Source organism: Xyrauchen texanus, chromosome 30 (assembly GCF_025860055.1).
Source record: "Xyrauchen texanus isolate HMW12.3.18 chromosome 30, RBS_HiC_50CHRs, whole genome shotgun sequence".
Classification (NCBI taxonomy): Eukaryota; Metazoa; Chordata; class Actinopteri; order Cypriniformes; family Catostomidae; genus Xyrauchen; species Xyrauchen texanus.
This window is the reverse complement of record NC_068305.1, coordinates 15,681,168-15,707,901: the sequence shown is the minus strand read 5'-3', so window position 1 is coordinate 15,707,901 and position 26,734 is coordinate 15,681,168. Positions and strand designations below refer to the sequence as shown.

At 37.7% G+C, this 26,734-nt stretch overlaps 1 protein-coding gene across 1 annotated transcript in view; it reads right to left on the bottom strand.

Moving 5' to 3' along the window:
- Positions 1–26,734, bottom strand: part of LOC127623900 (ubiquitin carboxyl-terminal hydrolase 24-like) — a 111,570-nt gene that overhangs the window by 61,931 nt on the left and 22,905 nt on the right. Inside the window, exons 9-27 of the mRNA XM_052098495.1 lie at positions 24,886–24,951; positions 24,602–24,676; positions 22,654–22,812; positions 22,450–22,564; positions 19,869–19,972; positions 19,097–19,204; positions 18,911–19,006; positions 14,232–14,393; positions 10,793–10,894; positions 10,170–10,277; positions 7,038–7,187; positions 5,151–5,282; positions 4,394–4,505; positions 4,094–4,170; positions 1,845–1,985; positions 1,694–1,747; positions 1,489–1,604; positions 615–681; positions 66–176 (exon numbers count right to left, since the gene is read on the bottom strand). Coding sequence (XP_051954455.1) covers positions 66–176; positions 615–681; positions 1,489–1,604; positions 1,694–1,747; positions 1,845–1,985; positions 4,094–4,170; positions 4,394–4,505; positions 5,151–5,282; positions 7,038–7,187; positions 10,170–10,277; positions 10,793–10,894; positions 14,232–14,393; positions 18,911–19,006; positions 19,097–19,204; positions 19,869–19,972; positions 22,450–22,564; positions 22,654–22,812; positions 24,602–24,676; positions 24,886–24,951 — 2,055 coding nt within the window. The remainder of the gene's footprint in view (positions 1–65; positions 177–614; positions 682–1,488; positions 1,605–1,693; positions 1,748–1,844; positions 1,986–4,093; positions 4,171–4,393; positions 4,506–5,150; positions 5,283–7,037; positions 7,188–10,169; positions 10,278–10,792; positions 10,895–14,231; positions 14,394–18,910; positions 19,007–19,096; positions 19,205–19,868; positions 19,973–22,449; positions 22,565–22,653; positions 22,813–24,601; positions 24,677–24,885; positions 24,952–26,734) is intronic.

The window sequence follows — 26,734 nt, the reverse complement described above, 5'->3', positions numbered from 1 at the left end:
TGCTGCGACTGCCAGAATGGAAAGAGCTTTGTCTTTAGGAAGTATGTGTATGCGTGTGACAATACCTCCAAGATGAATGTGTCTTTGGTAGATTCGTAAGTAATGTGCAGTGTAACAGGATGACCGTGGAAAGATGCTCCATGAGGTAGAATAGTCCGAGGAACAGAATACAGGTCCTGAAATAGATATGTTGTATGATAGCTAAAATCACAATTTATTTAAATCATCCATTAATGTGCGTGTATGGCCATAAAAGTTGCTGAGTTGTATGAGTTACAACTCTTACAGCTATTCTAAAGCAATCTTTCCATACAGATTTCATAGACCTTATCACTCTGCAGCTGCAAATCTAAAGTAATGAAGGTGAAGACTCCTTATTACATTCCGAGGGAATTAATAATTGTGTTTTTTCTTAACGCGTTATCGTTTTATACAAATAATCACACTAAATGTACTCGATAAACCGACAGCCTAATATACAATGAACATTTAAATTTACTCTCATTCTATGAGTATGAGCTTTGTTAATATATGTCATTCTAAGTGTACTGTATATGACCTAGAAGTAAAAAGATATGAGCTTTGTAAGTGTGTGAGCATGTATCAACTCTCACCTCTATTGTGATGACATATCGCTCTGCCAATAACAGCAGTCTCTCTATGATCACCAGTTTACTGGACCTGAGGACACAAATGGGTATTTATTTGGTGGCTTGTCACCCAGAGTCATCTACTGCCAGAGAACCCACATTGAAAACTAATGTCAATCTTAAAGCTGAAGTGTGTCATTTCTGGGCCACTAGCACCAAAAAATGGAATTGTAAAAATAAACAATGTTTTCAAACAGCTTTTTCCAGACACTCCAAACAGATAGTCCCCCCCCACCTACTCTCACCATTGGCTGAGTCAATGTTGTTGTGTCATGCTAGACGGGCCACTCAAAACAAATTTTACAGCGAATGATAGCATAGAATTATATCAACAGTTGTCATAATAAGATGGGATAGGAGAAAGTATTTTAACATTGAAAAAGTTACACACTTCTGCTCTAAAGTTGTTTCAACCAACAGTTTCAGGACAACTTTCAGATCACTTCCGGGCTGTTTTCTGCCTGATGCGACTAAACATAAAAGTCTAAAATTCGCAAACAATTTTTAACCAAAACTATTCATACCAAATTCAACGGCTAAATATTGTCATCTGAACAAAATCAGATACATTAATTAATTCTACTAGGAAAATAGTAGAAAGAATAGAATAGTAGATAGAAAAATCAATCAAAGATTTCTTTATGGGACTTTGTTCTTGTGGTGACTTATATGAGGGTTTGTTTTTTTGAAAACATAAAAATTGTAACTTTAAAAAGTATAAAATCAAAAATAAATATTAAGACAATAAATCTAGCCTTTTCAATCTATATGAAGACAAAATCTGTCCAACTGATCTGAATGTTGGCCAACTGGGCCAAAGCTACAATAGTCCTCATACCTGGATGGGGATTGCACTGATGTAGCGACTGTTGGCATAGCAGTGGCTGTCAGCATCTTGGTTGCCCGAGTAACAGCATGTGTGAGGGTCGGGCCGCCCAACGATGAGCTAGCAGTCTGTGTGTGATAGAGAGAAGAGTTTTGAAATCACGATCACAGGTGAAATAATGACATGACAAAATGACATTTCACATACTAACACTCACCTCCAATCTCTTATAGCAATCGGCAATGAATTTCTTATGTAAAGACACAGAGTCCTAAAAGAGAAATCACACAAAAGAGCTATTAGGTTACAAACCATTGTGAAACTGTGTGTATTTGAGAGATGGCAAGATTGTGTGTGTAACTTCTGACCTTCTTCATCTTGGGGTTGAGGTTTATGTAGCTGTAGGTAATGATGAGCTGAATAGCTTCATTAGCGATGTCCTCATCTGGAGATTCCATTGCAATTCTCCAAATGAAGTCCATCCCAGCCAGATCCAATCGCTCCACACACTGAGAGACACATGGGATGAAGATAACGACTAGGGTTGTCAATCGAGCAGAGAAACTAAATTTGAATTTTTACCTTAAAAATGTTCTAAATTCTAATTAAATTTGTTTCGCTTTGTTTTTGTTTATTCAGCATCTTATGCAGGAGCACTGTTTTTTAGATGCTGTGTCAAGTTAAAAAAAAAACTTTAAAATGTGTCTTGAGACACCTGGTTTCTGTTAAACTGTATTTTACTGCTATTCTGTTCTTTACAGTGAACTGCTGAATAAAAACAACACAACATAAGCATTTAATTTGAATAACGAATAGCACGGAAAGAAGCCATTCGAGCCCTGTCTCATTAATATGTGTTCATTTAGAGACGCTCTTCACAAACAGCCAGTTTTCCTAAAGAGACAGTACCAATTTTTAGCATGTGCTCTACAAATTGATGTAAATACTTTTAAATAGTATAAATTATGCAATAAACAATAAACATGTAACAAAATATAGGCAATATAATATCATATATATTGACTGGATACACAGGTTTGTAGATTTTTTAAGTTAAGATAAAATGTTTCCAAAATGATGAAAAAATAACATTAAACTAAAGATGTAAAATGTATATTTTCGTAATCTAGCTAGTTAGAAGGTCCCCTGTATAATTAACATTATTAACAGGAGAGAATTTCTTTAATTTGTAAGAAAAGTGGACATTTTAACTGAAATATATCCATGTGACTCGACAGCGAATCAAATTCAGAATCAAATTCAGAATCGAGCTTGTGCATCAGAATCAAATTAAATCAGGAAATCTGTATTAAGAGCCTTTTGACCAATGCTCCTAAATCTCAAAAAGCCTGACCAATATATATATATACACACACTTGTGGCCAAAAGTAATATGGAATAATGTACAGATTTTGCTGCTTCGGAAGGAAATTGTAACTTTTATTCATCAAAGTGGCATTCAACTGTTCACAAAGTATAGTCAGGACATTACTGATGTATAAAACAGCATAATCACTATTTGAAAAAGACAAAAAAAATCTAGACAGGCCCCATTTCCAGCAGCCATCAATCCAGCATCTTATGCTTGAGTAATCATGCTAAATTGCTAATTTGGTACTAGAAAATCCCTCACCATTATATCAAACACAGCTTAAAGCCATTTGGTTCGTTAAATGAAGCTTAACATTGTCTTTGTGTTTGTTTTTGTGTTTGAGTTGCCACAGTATGAATAGACTGGCATGTCTTAATGTCAATATTAGCTAAAAAATGGCAAAAAAGAAACAGCTTTCTATAGAAACTTGTCAGTCAATCATTATTTTGAGGAATGAAGGCTAAACAATGCTTGAAATTGCCAAAAATCTAAAGATTTCATTCTAAGGTGTACACTACAGTCTTCAAAGACAAAGCACAACTGGCTCTAACAAGGACAGAAAGAGATTTGGAAGGCCAGATGTACAACTAAACAACAGGATAAGTACATAAGGCTCAAAGGTTCAGGGCTTATGGGAAGAATTGCAAAGAAAAAGACACTGTTTAAACAGAAACACAAAAAGAAAAGGTTGGAGTGGGTGAAGAAACACAGACATTGGACAACAGATCATTGGAAAAGAGTGTTATGGATCTTAACCCCATTGAGTTTTGTGGGATCAGCTAGAATGTAATGTGCGTGAGAAGTGCCCGACAAGACAGAAACATCTATGGCCAGTGCTACAGGAAGTGTGGGGTGAAATGTCACATGAGTATCTGGACAAATTGACAGCTTGAATGACAAGCATCTGCAAAGTTGTCATTGCTGCATGTGGAGGATTTTTTGATGAGAACTCTTTGAAGTAGTTTTTTTTTTCAAATTGTAATAGTAATTTTTCACGTTATTAATGACCTGACTATACATTGTGATCAGTTGAATGCCACTTTGGTGAATAAAAGTAACAATTTCTTTCCATAAGAGCAAAATCTGTACATTATTCCAACCTTTTGGCTGCCAGTGTATATATACTGTATATACAGTATAACAGTCTACCACTAATATGTGTTGCAAACTATTTTTTGTTGTCTGCCAAGGCATATATGTCATATTTTCTATCCGTGTTTTCATGAGACCAAGGGTATGTCATACCAGCTGTGTTCCCTGCCGTTTGAGACGGTGGTCACTGAGGTTCACATTCTCAAAGAAGGTCTTGAAAAGGTTAAAACCTGTAAAACAGCAAGAAACCCACAGAAAACTCACACACTCATAGTACCACTTTGCACCATGCGGCTAATAAGGCCAAGGTTTAATAAAAGATAGTGGCTTCCTTCTACAATATCAGTTAAGTACAGAAGACATGCCACTCTGTAGGTTGCTATGTTTATATGATGTGGTAATAGTGTGGCTTTCAGTGGAAACAGTGAGTGAAAGTGGTGGTTAAGAGCTTACCATTCATAGTGATCTCATAAGGCTCCAGCTTGAGGATCTTTTCTTTAAACAGCTGCTGTTGAACATCACTCTCTAGATCATGCTGTCCTTTAGTGAACCATTCAAAACACATCTGCAGGATGAGAGAAATGAAACCCATTAAAAATACTACAAAAACCACACAGAACAGTGTTGATTTTCACAATACTAGCACTTCAGGAAACTCTCAATAACATTTCCATATCACAGCACTGAAATTCCAAACACTCACATTTCAAGGTGCACTCAGTAAGGTTTCGAATTTGTCATCTTGGACTTACACTGACACCTAGTGGTGTGGATGCATCAGTTTTCAATTACAGATGCCATTGTAAAAATCAGCCATGATTAATTTAATCCAAGAGTGAAAGTGTCCAATAACAAGACGGTTACTGAATTAAGCAAGTAGTATTCAGATGGTCATGCGATTCTAAAATGCGCCCCTAACCCGTGTAGAATAAAACAGCTTTTACAAGGTTACTGATATGAGTCCTCATGAAAATGGCAACTTCCCTTCAATAAAAAGTACTTTGATACAGATCTTTAAGATTTTATTTTCGAACGGTCATGAAGCATATCAGAGAGATCGTTCTCCACTGAAGTATATAAGGATCTGTACCATTTGACCAACGAGTTTCCATGCCTTTTCCAGTCATTTGTGAATACTGAATAAGGGTTTTCACAAAGAGCCTGGACCCTGCATACTCAAATGGAAAAGATTTGAATGAAATCAGAACACCTCTCGATCAAGCTCGCACACATCCATGCCGGACACCAGGCATTCCCAGATCTCTTTGGCTCTATTCCAGACCAGATATAGACTGGCCTCTTGTAGGAAGAATGCAAGGAATTTCAGGTGACCCTCCAAATACTAGGAAAAAGATTAAAAATAAATAAATAAAACGTTACCATAACAACATCATGTAGACAAAAACATCTCTTTTGGATTTTTACTAAACACAAACCATAACTTCAGTCAGCTCTGTAAATTATAAATACTTTTTTGACCGATAAAAATAGCTCATTCTTCAGTCAAATAACAATATGATTCAGGAGAGCAAATAACTAGCCAATGTTTACATTGTATGACTTGCATAAACCAGAGGTCACATGATTAATTGTTCGATTATCACAGATAATTGTGTTTGCTATGTGACAATATTGACTCTAAAGTGTTTATATTATCATTAAGGCTGTTCATTGATTACATTTTTACAAAACAAATTAATTACATGATATGGCGATTCATTTATCTAATTAATAGCATATATACATATTTACTAAGAAAGCGCCCCCAAATAAAATTAACATAAAGTGCACCCATTATGTTTTTTAAACGTGTCTAATTTTGTTTTAAAGGTCTCATACAATAGATTTACATGCATCCAAGCTCAAAAACACTTGCAGCGTTTCCTTTTTTTTGTTTTTACCAGAGTCAAAAATGACTCTTTCAATGATCCGTTCTAAAGAATTCATTATAAATGTATATAGCCTACTCTGCTCTGATTGGTCAGATGTCCCAGTCTGTTTTGATTGGTCTACCGCTTTGTGTAGTGTTTGAGGGCAGGTCAAAGCTGTTCGCGAGTAGCCAATGAAGACAAGAGGCGGGTTTTTTTGTTACCAAAATATGCAGGTTAGTAAGAAGTAAGTCTGGAATTACTAATGACTCATTTCAGGTATTCAGAATCAGATCTTTCTTTTGGGAGTCAATTACTCCATTTGTTGTGCCCTTTGCTTTTTGAAACTTTGCAGAATTTTTTACATTCACAAACAGCTATGTCACATTACATGAAAGGTAATATTTGAAAAACTATAATAGGTGCTCTTTAATATATAATGATTCAATATATTATATTTAAATATTTATAAATAAATAATAATAAATATATGTTGAAGAATAAATTATAAGGACTTTTCTAAAGACGTGTCTATGTACAAACGTGTCAGACAAATGCTTTTAGAGTGTCACATTGTGTTGCGTCATAAACAGCGTTCAGGAAAGCATTGTCAAGATAAACGTATAAAAACACATCTCCAAACCCCTGCATTAAAGTTTCACAAGAACACATCCTAATCTTGTGCTATCTGCTGTTACTAAAGTGTGGCTTGCTCCTGTACAGCTGCGCATTACCTTTACAGCTGCGGTTGTGGTTACTGCCCACTGCTGACTGGGACGGTAAGAATAATACTTATTACGATCCGGGGAAGGATAAATTGTTTTTTTTGATTGTGTTATTTTCATTTAATTAATTGCAATAAATTAACATGTTAAATCGACAGGATTATGATCCATTATAATAATACTTTTTGCAAATGACTGAAAGAGCGGATTCTTTGTTTCACTAAACTGTTTGTGAGCAGTTTAGATGTAGGTTTTGAATCAAACCAATAAAAAAAATGTCAAGGTACATATACCAGTTTTCCTTTTTGAAGATCAGACTAGCACTACAGTATTTCACATTGAGTGATATATTTTCATTCAATATCTCAATTTTAGAAACTATGAGCATATAATCTGAATTATTTCCCCCATTGTTATAGTGACAGCAAAACAGAAACAGTCAACCTCTAAATATAGTTCAAGCTCTTAGTATGGAAAAGAGATAATGCAAGTGTGGCAGCAGACCTCCTGATAAGAGTATCGTCCATCCACCAGCGTGGATCCAGACAGACCGTTGGATCCGGCGACAGACACGGCCAAACGATGACATGACACCAGAGACCCTGTGATCAGCTTCACTATCTCAAAATTCTTCTTCAGGTCCTGGATTATACTCTGAAAGAGGAGATGGTAAAAAGCACAATGCAGGTTACTAATAATGTATAAAGCACCAAAGGGTTCTCTTTCGTCATCTCGTGTTTGAAATCCACCTATGGGAAGGGCATCCGTACCTGACCTCTGCAGAATCATCCAATTGCACCAAGTCTGGCTAGACAGACAGAAGCGCGTGACCTATGCTCGGTAAGAACCCACCCCTTACCTAAGAGCATATAAGACCTACACGCGCTGCTGCTCCTCAGTTGACATTCGCTTCTGACGACCTCTGTTTTTCTCTCAGCTCGGTTGGAATTTGACTTTCACTAATTTGTCTACAGGAGGACACATCGCAGGTTGCCCGCCTTTCTCTCTCACCACTTCCCCTGCTCCACGGCTGCGTGCCACAGATTTTACGGAGTTTCGCCCTAATATGGCATTTTCCAAACCTACGGCTTCCTCCGGGGTCAACCTATCGCATGCCTGCCCAGCCGCGTGCGGTTCCCTCATCGCAGCCAGAGGCCCTCATCCTTTCTGTGTCATGTGCATGGGTCTCAAACACGCAGAGGAGGCTCTAGAATTTCCCGAAAACTGTAGCCACTGCCTGGCCCTGCCTAAAAAAGTCCGGAGCCTCAAGGTCGTCACTACCCAGTGCACTGACCTCGGACTCTCCGACTCTGATGGGGAAACGGTGATGTCGACGCGCTCCTGGGTCTCTCCCGGGGCGCAGCCTCTCTTAGCTGGGCCGATCAAAATAACCCGGCGTTCCCTGAGGTCATTCTCTCAGGGGACCCCTCGTTCACCAATGAGCCGGCTGGTTCTGGTGACGAAGACGATACAGGCCTTCTCGAGGGTTCAGAGGACGAGGAGGCCATCCCGTCTTCCATGACTCCCCAGGCTAATGCCCCCACGGCCCTCCATCAGTCCGTCCTCATCGAGGTTTGTGAGCGAGCGGCCACTCGCCTCAATATCGAATGGCCAGCCCTATAAAGTGCCACTGACCAAGAGAGGGACGTGTACGACGGGAAAAACAACTTCTCCCCATCCTCCCTGCATGTGCTAAGCATATGAGGTATTTTTGGGGGGACCCGCTCGACCTCAAACACGGTCTTGCGGACCTCGAAGTGAAGGATATGACGGCTATTGGCATGGGTGACCCCCCCGCCATCGAGCCCTCTATCGCCAGACACCTTAATCCCTCTCAAGGTGGCCTACTTGCCCCCCCCAAGCCTGTTCTCCCCAACAAAATGGACCGATTTTCTGCCTCCATACACCGGGCCTCTTTCAAATCCTCGGCCTTGGCTGTCAGGGCCCTCAACGTCTCCTCCCTTCTCTCTGCATACCAGGCTGAACTCCTGGTCGACATGGGGCAGCAACTAGAAAAAGGGACCACCACACCCTCTCTGTAGAAGGAGATTGTCATAGTCAATGACCTTGTTCTCCGTAATGGCCGTCAGGCCGTCCAAGCCTGTGGGCGCTCTATGGCTTTCACAGTGGCCGGCGAACGTGCGCTTTGGCTTAATCTGTCGGGTCTCCCTGACAGTGAGAAGCGCTCATTCTGATAGCACACAGGTGGCCCAAAGCACCATGGCTGGCAGAGATAATTCCTCTTCTGCATGCCCAACCATGGCCCCTCCCCTCTACGCACAGACCTGTTGTCTCAAGCGAACAGGGAGATATATCACCCACACCCGGAGAGGGTGGCTCTTTGGGCTTGGCCCGTGAGAGGACAAATTTAAGCTCGATGGGGCTCCCCCCACGGGTAGTTGCCACAATACAGAACGCTAGGGCCTCCTACACAAGGTCCCTATATGACTGTAAGTGGCAAGTGTTTGAAGGGTGGTGTGATGGGAGTGGTTCCACATCATATCAGTCTCTGATATTTTGTGTTTTTTACAAGACCTTATGGATAAAGGCAGGTCTTTTTCCACTATTAAGGCCTACGTGGTGGCTATTTCCGCTTGTCATTTTGGGTTTGACGGCTCAACGGCAGGGCAGCACCCCCTCATTCGTAGATTAATGAAGGGTGCCCGCCGTTCTCTCCCAGTTACTAGGAGAACTGTTCCTGAGTGGGACCTCTCTATGGTGCTGGAGGCTTTATGTCAGCCGCCTTTTGAGCCCCTGGGAAGCATTTCCCTAAAATTGCTGTCTTTCAAGACAGTTCATTGCAGGACATCTGTTCTGCTGCCAGCTGGGCTTCTCCCCATACTTTTGTACGTTACTACCGGCTGGATGTTACCAGGACCCCGGTAGCTCATTCTGTCTTGGGGGGTGGGTTCTTCATAGCCCCTCCCGTTAGCTACTTTTCTTTACATATATATAGAAAGTAAGAAAAAGGGGTTATGGGCCAGTTGGCCCAGCATATTCATGTCACCAAGCATGAATTAACATTCCTGCCTGGGTGTTGTCTTTACTGCTGCTGCTGGGCTGATTTTTATGTGTGTGCCACTAACCTGTTATTTATGCTCTACCTGTACACAGTTCTCACTTGCGTGCTTCAGGATTGCCATGTGTGTGATTATGGGACATGTCAAGTACCGCCTCTTTGGGGCGACCGTTCCCTTAAGTGGCTTGCAGGACCTATTGTATTGTGCAATCGGGGGGGGGCTGTCAATGTCTCCCATAGGTGGATCTCGAACACGAGATGATGAAAGAGAACAATAGGTTACTCATGTAACCCCGGTTCTCTGAAACATCGAATGGAGAGATCCACCAAGCTTGCCCCGCTTGCTGTACGAGAAGCAAATATACTTACTGAGGAGCAGCAGCGCGTGCAGGTCGTTATATGCTCTTAGGTAAGGGGGTGGGTCCTTACCAAGCATAGGTCACGCGCTTCTGTCTGTCTAGCCAGACTTTGTGCAATTGGATGCTTCTGCAGAGGTCAGGTACGGATGCCCTTCTCATAGGTGGATCTCTCCACTCGATGTTTCAGAGAACCGGGGTTACGTGAGTAACCTATTGTTTTCAGTTTATATGGTCCTTTGGGACATTGCATTCACTCACCTTGTCCTGTTTCTGGTAGGTCTGTTTGATAAAGGACCGTGTGATCTCGTGAAGTTGTCTTAAGGCTGGAACCACCCACACCGTCTGAGGATTACTCTGCTGAGATGACTACGATACACATACATAAACAATTAGTAAATTATGCAGTGATGGAACTTCAAGGGGTAGTCCAATCCAAAAATGAATATTCTGTGTATAACAAATTAAATCGTGGCCTGTTCCTCACACAAAGCAACAGTATAGTATGGCTTCAGAAGTCTTGGACTATAGTGCATGATTTCATGAACATCGGGACTACTGTTACAGTACTTTTTTCAGCATTTTTGAAGCTTAGCAAATAATGACAGCATTCTCATTTATGGGTGAACTAACCCTTTAACAAACATCAACCATAACACACAGTGCATTTATGACTTGGAATCTCCATCCATCAACCCAGTCTTTGGTTAAAAGTCTCTGATTTCCCAAAGTTTCAAATCATCCAATAAAAATTGAAGCCAACAGTCAACAGTAAGAGAGCAAACCCTAGAAGTGCCCTTTTAAAAATCACATTAAGGTTTAGTGAGATTGAGGTTGAGTTATGATTGGTCAGTGTTAAACTTAAGGGGTGGGTCTTCTCTTACTTGAGAACGAGCCAATGAGCTCGGTTTCTTCCTGCCCCAGGAGCCAGTAAGAAAAGAGACCTGTGTCTCGCTGGTAGACTTTGAATCCTCCTGTATTTGTATCTAAAGACATAAACTTCAGTTTGTATTCAGTGAGAGCCACAAAGACTTAATGCCAGAGTAGAGACTGCAAGTAAACTGCACCCAAATCACACCAGAGGCGGAAGCACAAAGACTGAGCAAATGTGTGTGTGTGTGTGTGTGTGTGTGTGTGTGTGTGTGTGTGGTGAGTTGAGGCAAGCTGAATCTAGAGTGCAAAAATGTATTTCTACATCTAGACACAGAACAGCATCTTTAAACTAACAGATCAGCTCTTAAAATAGCCCATTGCCCAGATTCTAGACTGAAAGATAAGCGGAAAAGCTCAACAATGTAACTGTGTTTCTATGAGAGGGTGCATGCATATTTTGTTTTAATTTACATAACTTTCAGAATATAGATTTTCAGGAAAGAGAGCAAAGCAAATGCATGGTGGAATAAAAGTTTGAGACAAAAGACAAAAGTCACTACAATTCAAACTGCCAGATACAAGCAGACTATGACTTTTCATAATTAAATACATTAATAATACACTCCAAAGATACAATTTTCATTTGAATTTCTGACTTGTTTTCCATTGAAAATATCTATCGAAATAAACAAGTAAATGCCGGAAACTGAAACACTGCAATGTTAATAAATATTCAATATTCTTAGCAAGGGACACTGTAAACCATAATGTTGTCATTCTTGGTAAAATCAAGTTGTCTTAATTAAAAATTATTTGGGCTCATAATTATTACAAATACTACTATTTTTCTTAAATTCATACATTTTACACTGATCAGCCACAACATTAAAAACATCTGGCTAATATTGTGTAGGTCGCTCTCGTTCTCACTGGATGTTTTTTGTTTTTGGATAAATTCTAGAGACTGTTGTGTGTGAAAATCCCAGAAGATCATCAGTTTCTGAAATACTCAAACCAGCCTGTCTGGCACCAACAGTCATCCATGCGATTATCTAATTGGACAATCGTTGAGTGGCAAATCGAGTGTTTTTGAAAGAGGGGGGAGGGTTGTGTGTATTGCACCCAGAACTGATACTCGCTACTAGCCAGTCAGGTGAAGATGGAGAGGTCTACCTCAACATTTAACCACTGGATCTATAGAAATAATTTCATTTTTAAGAATTAAATTACACCAATGGTGTGCAGCTCACACATTGAACTTAATTGTTTCAAAGGATCTAGTGGATACTATCCCTAAGGGTTCTGCCCACAGGGTACACAATAGTTCACCTGCAAAATGTGCAGCAATATGGAACAAAGCCCATCGTTCTGTTGTTGCTGCTGATGCAGTGGAGTCTTGGCATAAAACTTGACTTGGGGGAACTCTGCTGATTTAAAATATTCTGCTCTTTAAGAACACTCTTGCTGTTCAAAAGATACCATCTTGCTCCTCAGCTACGGAACAGAAGATGAACTTTCAGTATACAGGGTTAAAAGTGTTTTTAGATGAAAACTTTGACCTAGCATCGTCATTGCTGTTGATTTTATAGTCATTCATGTTCTTAATGTTACTACTGTTTTATGCACTTAAAATGAACTTGATGTCTCAGTGTTCTGAACTATATTGGCCATGCACTGTCATTGCTGTTAGATTTAATTCATGTAATGTTTAATGCACATTTTTAAAATGTCATAAGGAGGTATTTTTGTGAGGTTCTTTTTGTTAGTAATAAAGAATGGAATACATGTTCTTCCTCTTTGTACTTTTATGATAAAATAATTATCCTATTCAAATGCACGTGACACAAAACAGAATTAGATTGAAAATAATCCAAAAGTAATCATATTAGATTACCCCAAAATGTAATCTACGAGATTAAGTTACTGATTGCATTTTTGTCAAGTAGTTTGTAATCATAACAATTCACAAGTAATCCGCCCAGCACTGCAAGTACATTTATTTGGTGTTTGACCTAGAATCAGTTATAATCATTATTTAATATGTGTTATTGTATGAACCAAATCTGACTCCAATTAAAAATTGTTTGAAAACAACAACAGTTGAATAGCAAATCTGACCTGATCTTACCTTAACTTAATTAGTTTAGTTCATTCTAAATGAACACCAAGTTAATTTAATTTAATTACACATGTTTTGGAGATACCAAAAGCTTTTTGTTTTCTCCACTTCCTGAAACTTCACTAACGTTTTCCCCGACTTCCTGTGGATAAAATTGCCATATATAAATTTCCAGGAAGTATATGCTCGACTGCATTTCCACTGATTGTGTGTGAGCATTGAATGCTTATTCATTACACGCGACCCATGTATCACGCATAATAAACACAGGAGACGATTTTCAGTATGGATGATTCAGAATTCAACCGCAAGTGGTGAGCCAGGTGTGGGAGATACTGGCAAGCTACTGTATTTCTTTGCATCGCCTGAAAATGTTCACTCACTGGCATCTGAACCAGTGTCAACAACAAAAACGCCTGCAAGAGACCCAGCGTGTGCCTGATAGAAACTAAACCGAAGTCAGAGAATATAATAGTTTTGAGATTATAAACTTCAGCATTCAATATATTTTATATTTGTATGTATAATGTCTAATAATGCATAGGCAATGTACACTGAAGTTTCCCTTGCCAATAAAGCTTGAATTGAATCAGCCCATTTGATCCTATAATTAAAAATGTCCACTTGAAAACAGCAGAATATTTTGCCTAACTTTTAAATTACAGCATGGCCACTGATCATTAAGCATTAATAAACTTATACTTTCAAAGATGAATAGCTGTTAAAATGTGTCTAGTTTAAATAAATCAATCAAACTGAACATTTTAATATGTACATATTTAAATAATTAAAATAAATGATGACTAACCAATATCCTATGACGTAAAGTAAACACATATGTGATTATATTTTAATGCTTGTTTTAATTTGCAATGCACCATGACTAGCCGAGGTTAATCAGAGAAAATTGTGCAATTTCTTTGTTGAAAAGTGTCTTAACGATTCACAGGCCTACTTAAAACATTTCAAAAACATTTGATGTATTTGAGAAGCAAAATTGAGTTACACATCTTTGCTTCTCAAATAAATAAATGTAGATATTTTTACTGGAAAACAACAGATTTTCTTTTTTCTTTACAATGATAAAAGCAAAAATGTAACAGTGTGGTATCATCAGTACAGTATGTTTACATTAGTTAATCATCTAAATCAGTCCAAACAAGAAGTCACATTAAATCACATACCACATATTGTCATTCAAAACTGTTGCTCCATCATAAACTTAAAATCTTCTAAATGTCCAAAGTGACTTAGAGCTCATGGTGTAGAGGGCTGCAACCTCAGGAGGGGTAGAGTTAAGGGGTATTGTGAGAGCAATGATTTTCGCTCACCTTCTTGATGTCCTCAATGCATTTGATGATGTAGTTCTTCTTGACAGTTTCTTTGACTGCATATGCATCACTGAGGATGGCTAGATGCTCCTCCAGGGCCTGTTGCACAAGAGTGGTGGGCAGCATGGGGAGATGGGCCAACTCCCACAATACCTCCAACACCTAACACACAAAACCATGCAGATATATTTTCACACCATTAGTAAGGCTGACTAGTTTATCTATATTGTTTTTTGCTGTGGTGCTTTAAAGGGGATGACAGTGGCTTCAGCGTTTGCATATCAGTCTTTCACATTTTAGCAATGAAGTTTAGTAGCAGCTAGGGCTTGGCGATATGTCTTAAAAAATTATATCTCAATATTTCTCAGCCTAATGACGATATTCGATATATATCTCGATAATTAATATTGGCTCTAAAATGGCTCAAATGTGCTGTTTTTTATTTTGTTTTTATCAGAGGAACCATCATTTCATCCAAACACCCTTGTTTAGCTTGTAGTACCACCTGTTTACTCCAGAGGGCAGTAATCGAAATTTCAGCTGTGTGAGCAACACACAGTTTATACAGTGAAGAAAACAAATTCTTGCGTTCAAAACACTTGATGGAGCGCAAATGCGATATGTTTCATAAGATATGTTTAAATATTGAGTATTAAACTATATTTAACTCACACACAGTGACCTAAACATTGTATTTTTATGACGCAACACACCCGAGACGCGAGCATGTCTATGGTCTTTAACTCATACATATTTAATTACCAACGAGGTTAAGGAGGTGTCCTTTAAACTGTTACACCGTTTTTACCAAGTCAATCTTTATTTAAGAAACAGCTCCCTGAAATAGATCCACTTTGCTCCTTCTGTAATGCTGTAGATGAAAAGTTTGTTTGTACATACCTCTATTTTAACTAGTTTTTCTTTGCTTTATAAAGACATTTTATTTGGTTTTCACAGATTTGATAACTTAAGTTAATATTGTCTATAAAGCCCCTATTTGCACTTTTTTGTAAAGACTTAAAATATTATTTAAATACTCTTTGTACCTCCAACAACTCCAAAGCATTGAAAACCATTTCACTATGTAATGAATATAATGTCTTGGCATTGTTGTAAAATATATCTGTAGTATTATGTACTATGTGTACCCCTGACTTGTTTCCAAAAAAATAAGACGGATCCACTGATTTATTACCCTCACAATAAATCTTCAACTGATTGACAAATTCACTTGTGAAATTGATTGCTGTGAACTGTGTGCCAATGATTGACTTATGATCAACAATATGGTAGTAAACAATACATTGTATTCTAAAACCAATTTTATATTGTCTTATCAATGATTAACTCTTCTGCCACAAGAATGTAATGCATTTTAATTAACTGAATATTTGTTTATTTATATATATATACACACTCACCTAAAGGATTATTAGGAACACCTGTTCAATTTCTCATTAATGCAATTATCTAATCAACCAATCACATGGCAGTTGCTTCAATGCATTTAGGGGTGTGGTCCTGGTCAAGCCAATCTCCTGAACTCCAAACTGAATGTCAGAATGGGAAAGAAATGTGATTTAAGCAATTTTGAGCGTGGCATGGTTGTTGGTGGCAGACGGGCCGGTCTGAGTATTTCACAATCTGCTCAGTTACTGGGATTTTAACGCACAACCATTTCTAGGGTTTACAAAGAATGGTGTGAAAAGGGAAAAACATCCAGTATGCGGCAGTCCTGTGGGCGAAAATGCCTTGTTGATGCTAGAGGTCAGAGGAGAATGGGCTGACTGATTCAAGCTGATAGAAGAGCAACTTTGCCTGAAATAACCACTCGTTACAACCGAGGTATGCAGCAAAGCATTTGTGAAGCCACAACACGCACAACCTTGAGGTGGATGGGCTACAACAGCAGAAGACCCCACCGGGTACCACTCATCTCCACTACAAATAGGAAAAAGAGGCTACAATTTGCAAGAGCTCACCAAAATTGGACAGTTGAAGACTGGAAAAATGTTGCCTGGTCTGATGAGTCTCGATTTCTGTTGAGACATTCAGATGGTAGAGTCAGAATTTGGCGTAAACAGAATGAGAACATGGATCCATCATGCCTTGTTACCACTGTGCAGGCTGGTGGTGGTGGTGTAATGGTGTGGGGATGTTTTCTTGGCACACTTCAGGCCCCTTAGTGCCAATTGGGCATCATTTAAATGCCACGGTCTACCTGAGCATTGTTTCTGACCATGTCCATCCCTTTATGGCCACCATGTACCCATCCTCTGATGACTACTTCCAGCAGGATAATGCACCATGTCACAAAGCTCGAATCATTTCAAATTGGTTTCTTGAACATGACAATGAGTTCACTGTACTAAAATGGCCCCCACAGTCACCAAATCTCAACCCAATAGAGCATCTTTGGGATGTGGTGGAACGGGAGCTTCGTGCCCTGGATGTGCATCCCACAAATCTCCATCAACTGCAAGATGCTATCCTATCAATATGGACCAACATTTCTAAAGAATGCTTTCAGCACCTTGTTGAATCAATGCCACGTAAAATTAAGGCAGTTCTGAAGGCGAAAGGGGGTCAAACACAGTATTAGTATGTGTTCCTAATAATCCTTTAGGTGAGTGTATATATATAGGAGGCATATGCTTAAATGTTGGAAATTAGTATATATTTTTTTTTTTTATATATATATATATATATATTTAAAGATAACTATGTATAATTATTTATCATTATATATTGAATTACTGTTATATGAGGGGCTTCCTCAGCAAATATTTGTATATGCGATTAATCGCGATTAATTAATCAGGACACCATGTAATTAATTCGATTAAAAAATGTAATCGACTGACAGCCCTAGTTTTTCATTAAATAAACAAGGGAAAATGAAATTCAAATTATTGAATTTCATTTTCCCTTATAAATATATCTATATATATATATATATATAATTTCATACACAGTAATACATAGTAGCTTAATAAAAAGCATTATTTACCTCCAAATGTTTTTACTGTGAAAAGCTACTTCACTGACTAATTTTTGAAACCCAGTTGAACATTGCATAATACAAAATTATTACTGTGGGACACGTCAGGTTGATTATTATAATATAATGCTGAATTATCATTATTATTCTGGTTAGATTTGCGTTATACAAAAGTTATATATTTCTGTCCTTTTTACTTCATCTTCACCTGGGGGCTTTTATTTTGACACCGAAAACACTGCAGTATTTACTTCAACTTCACAAGGAACTTTTATTTAGACATCGATAAGGCAATAGACCTTTTTCACACTCTGGGTTTTGGAATGTGAAAGTAAACAATTGCAGGGTAAACTTCGACAGCGGTGAACGGGAGTGAATGGGAGACCACAGCAAATATTATTTTCACTTACCCATTTGCTCCAGAAACAAAATAAAACATCCACTATTACATTTGAATGACTTTACAGGAAAAAAAAAAAAAGGAGAGAGAGTGGTGGATTAAGACAGTCAGATGGGAGAAGATGACAAATTTACGGTCACTCTCTCAGCCGCTGTAATCGAAACCCCCTTGCAGCTGTGGTAATTCTTTTTTTTTTTTTCTCCTTTTCTCCCTAATTTGGAATGCCCAATTCCCAATGCGCTCTAAATCCTCGCGGATGCATAGTGACTCAATCCGGGTGGCAGAGGACGAATCTCAATTGCCTCCTCGTCTGAGACCATCAATCCACGCATCTTATTAGCTTGTTGAGCGCATTACCGCGGAGACGTAGCGTGTGGAGGCTTCACGCTATTCTCCGCAGCATCCACACACAACTGACCACATGCCCCACCGAGAGCGAGAACCACATTATAGCAACCACGAGGAGGTTAATCCATGTGACTCTACCCTCCCTAGCAACCAGGCCAATTTGGTTGCTTAGGCTGGAGTCACTCAGCACTCAAGAATCCAGGGGTGGTAGTCAGCGTTTTTACTCACTGAGCTACCAAGGCCCCCCCATAATTAGTTTTTTTAAAACTGATTCCAGGGTAACATAACACAAAGCTTTAAAATAATAATGTTAAAAACTTACTATCAATATTTAAAAAAAAAATGACAGAAAAAAGTTTGCTAGATTTATTCTGCTAAATAAGGTAACTGTCTGTGGAAAAGGTCTGTGTGTATTTGACAGTTTACAATGTTCTGCATTTCATGAAACGCTGTAATCTCATTTTCTGTTATTCTGTGCCACGTTTGTAGATTTTTACAATAACTGTTACTAATGTTTGGAAATGTCGCGAATGCTCGAACCTGCATTACTTTGATTTCACAATGAACGTGAACTGATCTGAGAGCGCCGCCATGCGCTTGCACACAGATCACTGGTTTGTTCTGAATCACACACAGACGTTTATCTGTCTTTAAATCACAGCCTTTTGTGGATTAATAATCACATATGACCAACATGCAATTTTAATGTTATTTTATTTAATTGAAACTTAATGGCCAAATGAAAGCACATTAAAATCATTGTGATATTGGTTAATTTTACATCAGCAAAATGATCTTGATTATACCGTTAATATTTGATATATTGCCCAGCCCTAATAGCAGCTAGGCAGATGTAAGCTGCTGCAATGCACAACTTTCCATTGCTAAATAAAGTGGGACAGAAATAGACATGATCCTGATGACATGTACCTTTCCTGTGGTCGCCTCAGAGCGAGCCTCCCTGCCGATCCGTCCAATCAGACTCAGAAGCTTCTGTCTCACGCGATCACTCTCAACCTCCCAGCTCTAAAAACACACGCAACACAGTCACAAAACACAGCTCAAAGAGATTAAAGACTCAAAAAATGAAGATGAACAACACTGCAGTGATCTTACTTTCTGTATGAGGACAAACAAGTGGCTGAGCTGGTCAAAGTTGAACTTGACGGCAGCGGCAGCGATGATGGCGTGGATGTTCTCGATCACAGTGGACGACTGGCCAGCCTGGATTCAGAACAGCACACATACAATTAGTGGACATACAGGACGTATACATACATACATACATACAGGACATACATACATTAAACATCATGTTCAATTTATCTATAACGTAATTTGTAATTTTAGTGGATCTGTTCTTTGAGTGTGCTTCAGTTTAAACCATAAATTAAGATGTTTCACTAATGTTTGAAAACCAGAAAGTGTCCAAATACATTTTTGTCTTATTTTGGAACAGTATATTTATTGTTTTATCTTACTTTTAAAAGGATAACACCTTTCCCTCTCTTGTATTCGTTAATAATCGATTGTTAACAAATACAATAACAATCAAGCATTTTAAGCATGGCTTTAGTGTTTAATACTGGTAATGTTATATAGTCTTGTTTTTTCAAGATAACTCAAGAAAAACTGATGATTGTTGAGCTAACTTATGTTGAGATCATGAGAACACAAGACTGAAACAAATAATGCATGGCCTTCTTTATATTTGGAAAGCATCAATAATTTTGCCTCAATAATACCATCTCCTTGGTGCTGCTATGAATTTAAAAAAGCTTCAGCTCCACACATTCTTTTGCTCTCTGAGAATCAATATCAGATGTGTGTGGCTTGGAGCTTAAAGAGAACATTGAGATGATGAATATATATAAAAATCAGAGCTCACCTGAATTTTCCATATTTTGGAGAGTTCATCCAATGAGAGCTTACTGCCCAACAGTTCAATGATTCCTTTTATTCTGTCACAGTACTGGGCCTGGTCAATGTTTCCTACAAGCATAGAAAAAAGAGACGGGGATTGAGAAAGAAAGTGAGGAAAGAGAAAGTTGACAGAGGCAAAAAAAATGATAATTTCAAATGAATGTAAAAAAAAAAAAAGAGTGGCGCAAACAGAAATCCAAAATATAAAAAAGACAAAATTGAAAAAGGTGCGAAAGAGAAAGTGAGGGGTGAGAAGAGAAAATGTCAAGAGAAATGCAAATTGAACAAAGACAAAGGACAACGAGGCGGTGGCAAATATGACAATTGAGTGGGTGAGGTGAAAAGCAGAGCACTTCAAGCACAAAGCAACAGTTTGAGATTCTGGCTAATGAACACTTTAACACAGATGCTTCCTCAGCGCAAGAGTGTGTGCATCCACATATACAAAACATTTTCTATGCTGCCTTATTAGGGCCCTATGATTTCCGAAATGGGAAAAAACATGGACGGAATCGTGGAATCCAATCATTAAAATGGAATTAATTATAAAACGCTGAACGTCACGGAATATTACACAGTTGGGATAAAAATCATATGTCCTAGTGTGATTATTAAATCACAAAATGCAGAGATTTAATCAAATAAATAGACAGTATGCATGTGCTGCACACTTCAAAGTAAATGTGTGAAGCCGGACATTCATTCACAGAAAACAACTGAAAGCATATTTATGTAATTCAATCACAGCCTGTTGTGGATTAAATATGCACATTAAACCATTCAGTGAACTGCTTATGAAGAGGTGAGAAACTCACAGAGAAACTGTAGTCAAAAACATACAACCAATTCACTCTGATTTACGCTCAAATGAAAGCTCAATTTTAACTAGATGCATGAAATCAAATAAAGAAATTGCAACAGAAATATATTATTACTGTGAGATAATAATATTAATACATTGATATTAATTAAATTTTAGTTAAGCAATATCTCACAAGCAAGAGTGCTGTTGTACTGAATAAATGTATCAGAAGCAGACATTAGTCATTCACTTGTCCGAGTAAAAAAGTTACAGCATTTACACACACATCCAACACATAGCATCCAAATATTTTAAACTTCACTCAAAAATATCAGCACCATAAACTATCAAACAGTCATGACATTTGAAATATTCATGAATTAAACGGTTTACTCATGGTTTAGATGTCAAGTCCAAGAGTTTTTAACTACCCCATTCTTCAATAACAGTTCCTTTGCAAAGCTTGAACTAAATTATGACTGGTTCACAAGCAGTCCACGCTGATATTCGCACAAACACAGTCCATAGCACAGTGAGACATGACGCTCACACATAGGTGCACTGAGGCGCAGATCGCCAGAAATGCATAAAAATGGTCAAAGATGCCCAGCTAGTGCTTGTTTACATACACCAACAATTAAAAATAGCGGAGATGGGCGTAAGAACAGCAAGAAACAGAGCAACTGAATGAAGCCAAAAGGAGTCTTCTTTTCTAAGTTGTAACTGACACCACGTCTTTTAAAAGCGGCGCGATAAACATGACAACACTCAAAGGAGTCTGTGTAATGCATGTTATATGCACAAACATTTGTTTTTTCAAAATAGTCCAGATGGGTCCCTTTTGTTGTTCAAGAATAGTTGATAACACTAGGCCTGTCTCGCTTCCTCTCTGTTTATGATGTAAGATGATATGATGTGGGCCGTGTAAATACAACTGAGCAATGTCTTATGACATCACGCATCAACACACAGTTTTCAAAATGAGATGTTTCAATAGACTGGGGAGGAAGTTTTGAGTTCTGAAATTTACAGTATGTTTTTATAGTACAGTTACCTCTTTTATGTCTAATTTTCCATTTCATGACCACTTTAATACTAAGATGTTCTGTTGTGCAGCACTGTATTCGACCAAAAATAAATATAAAAAAATTAAAAACTCCAATGTTGTGATTTGGTTTGTGCAGTGAGAATCAGTATAGACACAGTATATTTGATACAAATAATTAAACGGAATGTTGTAAAGTAATTATTCTGATTTCATTTTATTAATAATTTATTAATTATTTTGACTTGAAAGCCTTCTGAGTATAAAATGCCATAAACTTTGCAGAATTTGGGGAAAAACATTTTATTTGAAAAATAAAAAATAAAAATAATAAAAAATAATAATAATAAATTAATTACAATTAGAATACTCCCATAAGGCTTCCAGCCCAGTTACAGGGCCTTATTAAAAAGACCATAATCTAAACTTTAGTAAGATTAAAATGTTTTAACAAAACATTAGTCATTTCAATTTGTATTACCATTTTCAACACATTCTCCAACCCTTGAAAATAAGCAGGGATTATTATTATTTATTATTATTATTATCATTATTATTATATAGGACCCCTCTTGTGGTCATTAAAAAAGCAATAATATTTCAATGACAGTTCCCTCTTAAGGTAAGGAGGTCAAGAAAATGCAGGTGAATAATAAGCATATGTGAATGATATACGATGAACTGTACATTTGTTCTTACCTTCCAAAGCTATTGAGAGGACTGAGTTTTCTACCAGCCAATCCAGGAGTCGGTCTGTGTCAATGGCGTTCTTCACCGTCTTAGAAACTGTGCTTTCCTCAATGAGTTTAGTGACCTAACAGAGCACAGACCAGTCAGTATGAGAGAATAAAGAAACAAGATATCTACGCTCCATGGCATTAATATGTGGAAAGGACATTGAACCTCTTTAAGGGAATTCATCTTGGCACTAAAGTGGGGGGTCTTGAGCATTCGGAGGAGTATGTCCAGCCGAAGGTCATCCACGACATTTACCAGATCCCGCTGGAATCGCATGCACAGGAGCTTAATGGCCGACAAGAGCTCTGGAATACTTACCAAACGCTTTGAGAGAAATAAGACATAAACAAAGAGAGAGAAAGGGTGAGACCAACAATTAAAGCAACAATTAAGCAAGTTAAAATACAAAGAACAACAAAACATACAATTAGTCCAAGATAAGATAAATAAAGTACACTAAAACACATGTAAATGTATTATTTATTGAGTAGGCTAATTTGAACAGATATGTTTGAGATTTAAAACTCGAGATAGAATCCAACTGACGTCTTTGGAGTGGCAATGAGTTCCAAAGTTTGGGTGCAGAGCGACTAAAATCTCTAGCACCCATAGAACTACGTTTAAACGATGGAACATTCAATAAATCAGCGGAAGATGATCTTAAGGAATGCAATGGAATGTATGGTTGGAGAAGGTCTGAGAGATAAAGGGGGCCAAATTATGAGTAGCTTTAAAAGTGAGCAGTAAAAGTTTATAATGTATCCAATATTGGAGAGGTAGCCAATGAAGTTGAATAAGGAAAGGCGTGTCATGTTCAGTAGTCTTCGTAGTACAAGTGACAATCCTTGCAGCTGAATTTTGAATTATTTGAAGGTGGTGAACTAATTCATCAGGGATACCAAATAAGAGGAAGTTACAATAATCAATACAGGATGCTACCAGGGCATGAATAAGAACATGAGTGAAATGCTGTGAAAGTGATGAAAAAAAAGCAATGAGTGATATATTATTAATGAGGACCAATGGAGAGTAAACCATCAAATATGACACCAAGGCTTTTTATATTCAAGGAAGTATTAACCAGATATTCATCAATGGTGAGGGTGAAGTGTGACATTTTGTTAGATAAAATGAAAACCATTAAAGAGCAGTATTTGTTACCCCAATGCTGGCCAAACGTTCAAATAATAATGAATGGCAGATGGAATCAAAGGAAGCACTGAGGTCGAGGAGAACAAGGTTGGACAAAAGGCCAGAGTCAGCTGCAAGGATAAGGTCATTCGTAATTTTAAGAGCCGTTTCAGAGCTGTGTTTAGAGCAAAAACCAGACAGAAAAGGCTCCAAAAGATTATTACTCTGTAAGTGTGCTTCAAGTTGAGTAGCTACTGTTCGTTCAAGAATTTTCGAAATAAAAGATTGGAAATTGGCCGGTAATTTTAGATCACTAGGATCTACACCAGATTTTCTAAGAATTGGAGTAATTGAAGCCATTTTTAGTGAGGTAGGAACAGTAGCAGTAGATAAAGAAGACCTTAAACGATTTCATGTACTGAAGAAAAAGTCATAAACAGTTAGGTATGATATAGATTTTGGCCCATTACTCTGGTTTTGGATTGCATGTAAACACCAGTGTCCTGGGGCTTATCCAAAAATCATGTGTTGTGTGCACAAGTTTTGAAGTCAAAACCAGAGAATAACTTGATGATATCAAGTCTCATGCAAACGTTCTTGCATTGTCACATTATTTTGAATAAGCCAATCTTTGGTAGTTTGTTTGTTCATGTATAGGTACTCATGAACGTAAAGTGTGGAAAAAAGTGTGTAAGGGGATGTTTGATGCTAATAAATTACACACAAATTAGCAAATCTGATGCAAAGCGAAATGCACTTTGGTAATTTACATGGGACCAAAAAAAACATTGAACTACTTTCCAAATTCTTTTTTTTTTGATGTTTGCAGTGTGAATTTTCACACTTTGTGTGCTGGGGTTCACAGGGATGCTGGAAATGTGTCTCAGAATTTATTCACATTTGGTGTGAACAGGCTGTAAAACTGTGAAACGCTCTCAAACCAGTTTGAAAATGAATGTGTACTTGAGTGCAGATGTCTTACCTTGTCTTTCAGGTCTTTTTCCTCCAGGCTCTGCACATATGTGATCATCTTATGGATGACCGGGTCCAGCATGGGCTACAGAATACAACAAAACCAACCAATCACACTTCAAGCTACTGCAGGGCATGTGTGTGTGTGTGTCTGCACAATTTCTCCAGAGGTCACCGTTCTAAATCTTAAACACCTCTAAAACATGTTGAGTCTGATTTACTCTTTATGATTCAGATGGAAGGTAGCAAATGTGACAGATAAGGTGAGAATAGATCAGTACTGGCAACACTCACTTGGACCAGGCCGGAGTTGAGGTATTCTGCACACACACCGAGCGGCTGAACCAGAGCGGATACACACTGTGGAAACACACACATATTTAACTCTAACCTCGGAGTCTGAATGTTACTACTAAAAACAATCAGTGAAGTTTTTGTACATTGGCTACTGTAAATCACCTACTGATCACTGTACATTAGTAGTTATCAATTGGTTTTACTTCAGGACCAGATTGTATATTATATGTCAAGTGACAACAGTACCAAATTTGTTAATTGTAAAAACATTTTTTAACATATATATATTTTTTTTAAATCAAATTATCTTTCTTCATATTATCATAAACTGCATAGTTTTTGTAGCCAAGAATCCCCAAATATAATGATATCTTCACTAGGGACCCCCTAAAATATAAAGGACCTAATATATTTTCATAAATAATTACCCATTTAAAAAAAAAAAAGAATTGTATGCAAGATATCAAATACATGTTGGTAGATTAAATGATTTGCAAAATCCAAAATTAAATAATTAGTAAATAAATTATTTTTTAATAATTTAAACATTCTAAAATAAATTTTATCTGGAAAATATTTATTTCCTATTATGTTGACAGCATATGCATGTTCCTATCATTTTCAGAGTAATGTTAGATAAAAGTTAGATGAAAAGTTCACAATAAATATTGATTTAGAGCAGTTTTGAAGAAAATAAAGAAACTTGAAGGTGACAGTGACAAAGGAAAACTCCCTAGAAAAACACATGAAAAAACTATTCTTAAAGAAAGTATGTACACCGCAAGAAAAGAGATTTTTCACAAACTGTTCAAAATTAGTGCTGTTAATAGAATAATCACAAATAATCTCATAATTTCTGACCAGTCTTCAGAAAGTGGAATGGAACCGTAATAATGTCAATTTCGGTAAACGTTAATCATTTACTTTAATTGTTTTTATTATTATTTTTTTGTTTAACACTTTTTTCACTGATATTTTTAGCACTCCTTAGTGGCCCCCAGGGTGTCCTCAGCCCCTAGCTTGAAACCCCCTGATTAAAAGACTTAGAAGTAAACATTTAAATGTGCATCATATTTTCTTTTACATTTCATAATTTTGCTCAAGGTTTTTGAGGAAGGAGGCATGTCATGGTGCCAAGATCATTTTCGGAGCAGCGTGCAGGTGGATGCCCAGGACAGAGAGGTGCGGCTTTGAGTGGGATGGCCAATGGGATGAAGAGGACACCCCCTGGCACTGCCCCTGAGAGTGGCTATATAATGCTGATATATACAATGCAATTTAATGAGAGCAAATATGATGTGCATAAAATTGCTGAAATGCAACAAACAAATTTGTACATAACAATGTGTAAAATGATATATTATTTATATCAAAATTCACGTAAAAAAAAAGAAAAAAAAAAGATTTATCCCTTGACAAGACTGTTTGTTGATTTTGGAACTGACAAAAGGAGAAGCTAACACATATCAGCCAATGCCAAAAATCTAAAAATGACCAGATATTGGCCAAAGAATTGACCTGGCCAATGTATTGGTCTATCACTAGATGTAGCAATGTAAAGGACAACTATTCTTGCTTCTTGAACCCTAACTACAAAGTCAGGTATTTCAAAAACATTTCTACAACATCCTGGGGGTTTCTTTCTCTTCAGCACAGTATGCAAGCAGAGACATGGTGCTGATGAATCACTCCTGTGTTCAGCATTAAATGACTTCTTTCATTTGAGAGAGTGAATGAATCAGTCTAGTCTGTGAAGGAGAAGAGACCGCTTCCTTCTCTTGTTTTCTAGCTTTAATAACACTTCAATTGTTTCTGAAGCCGGAGAATCCCTTCAAGGTTTAGAGTA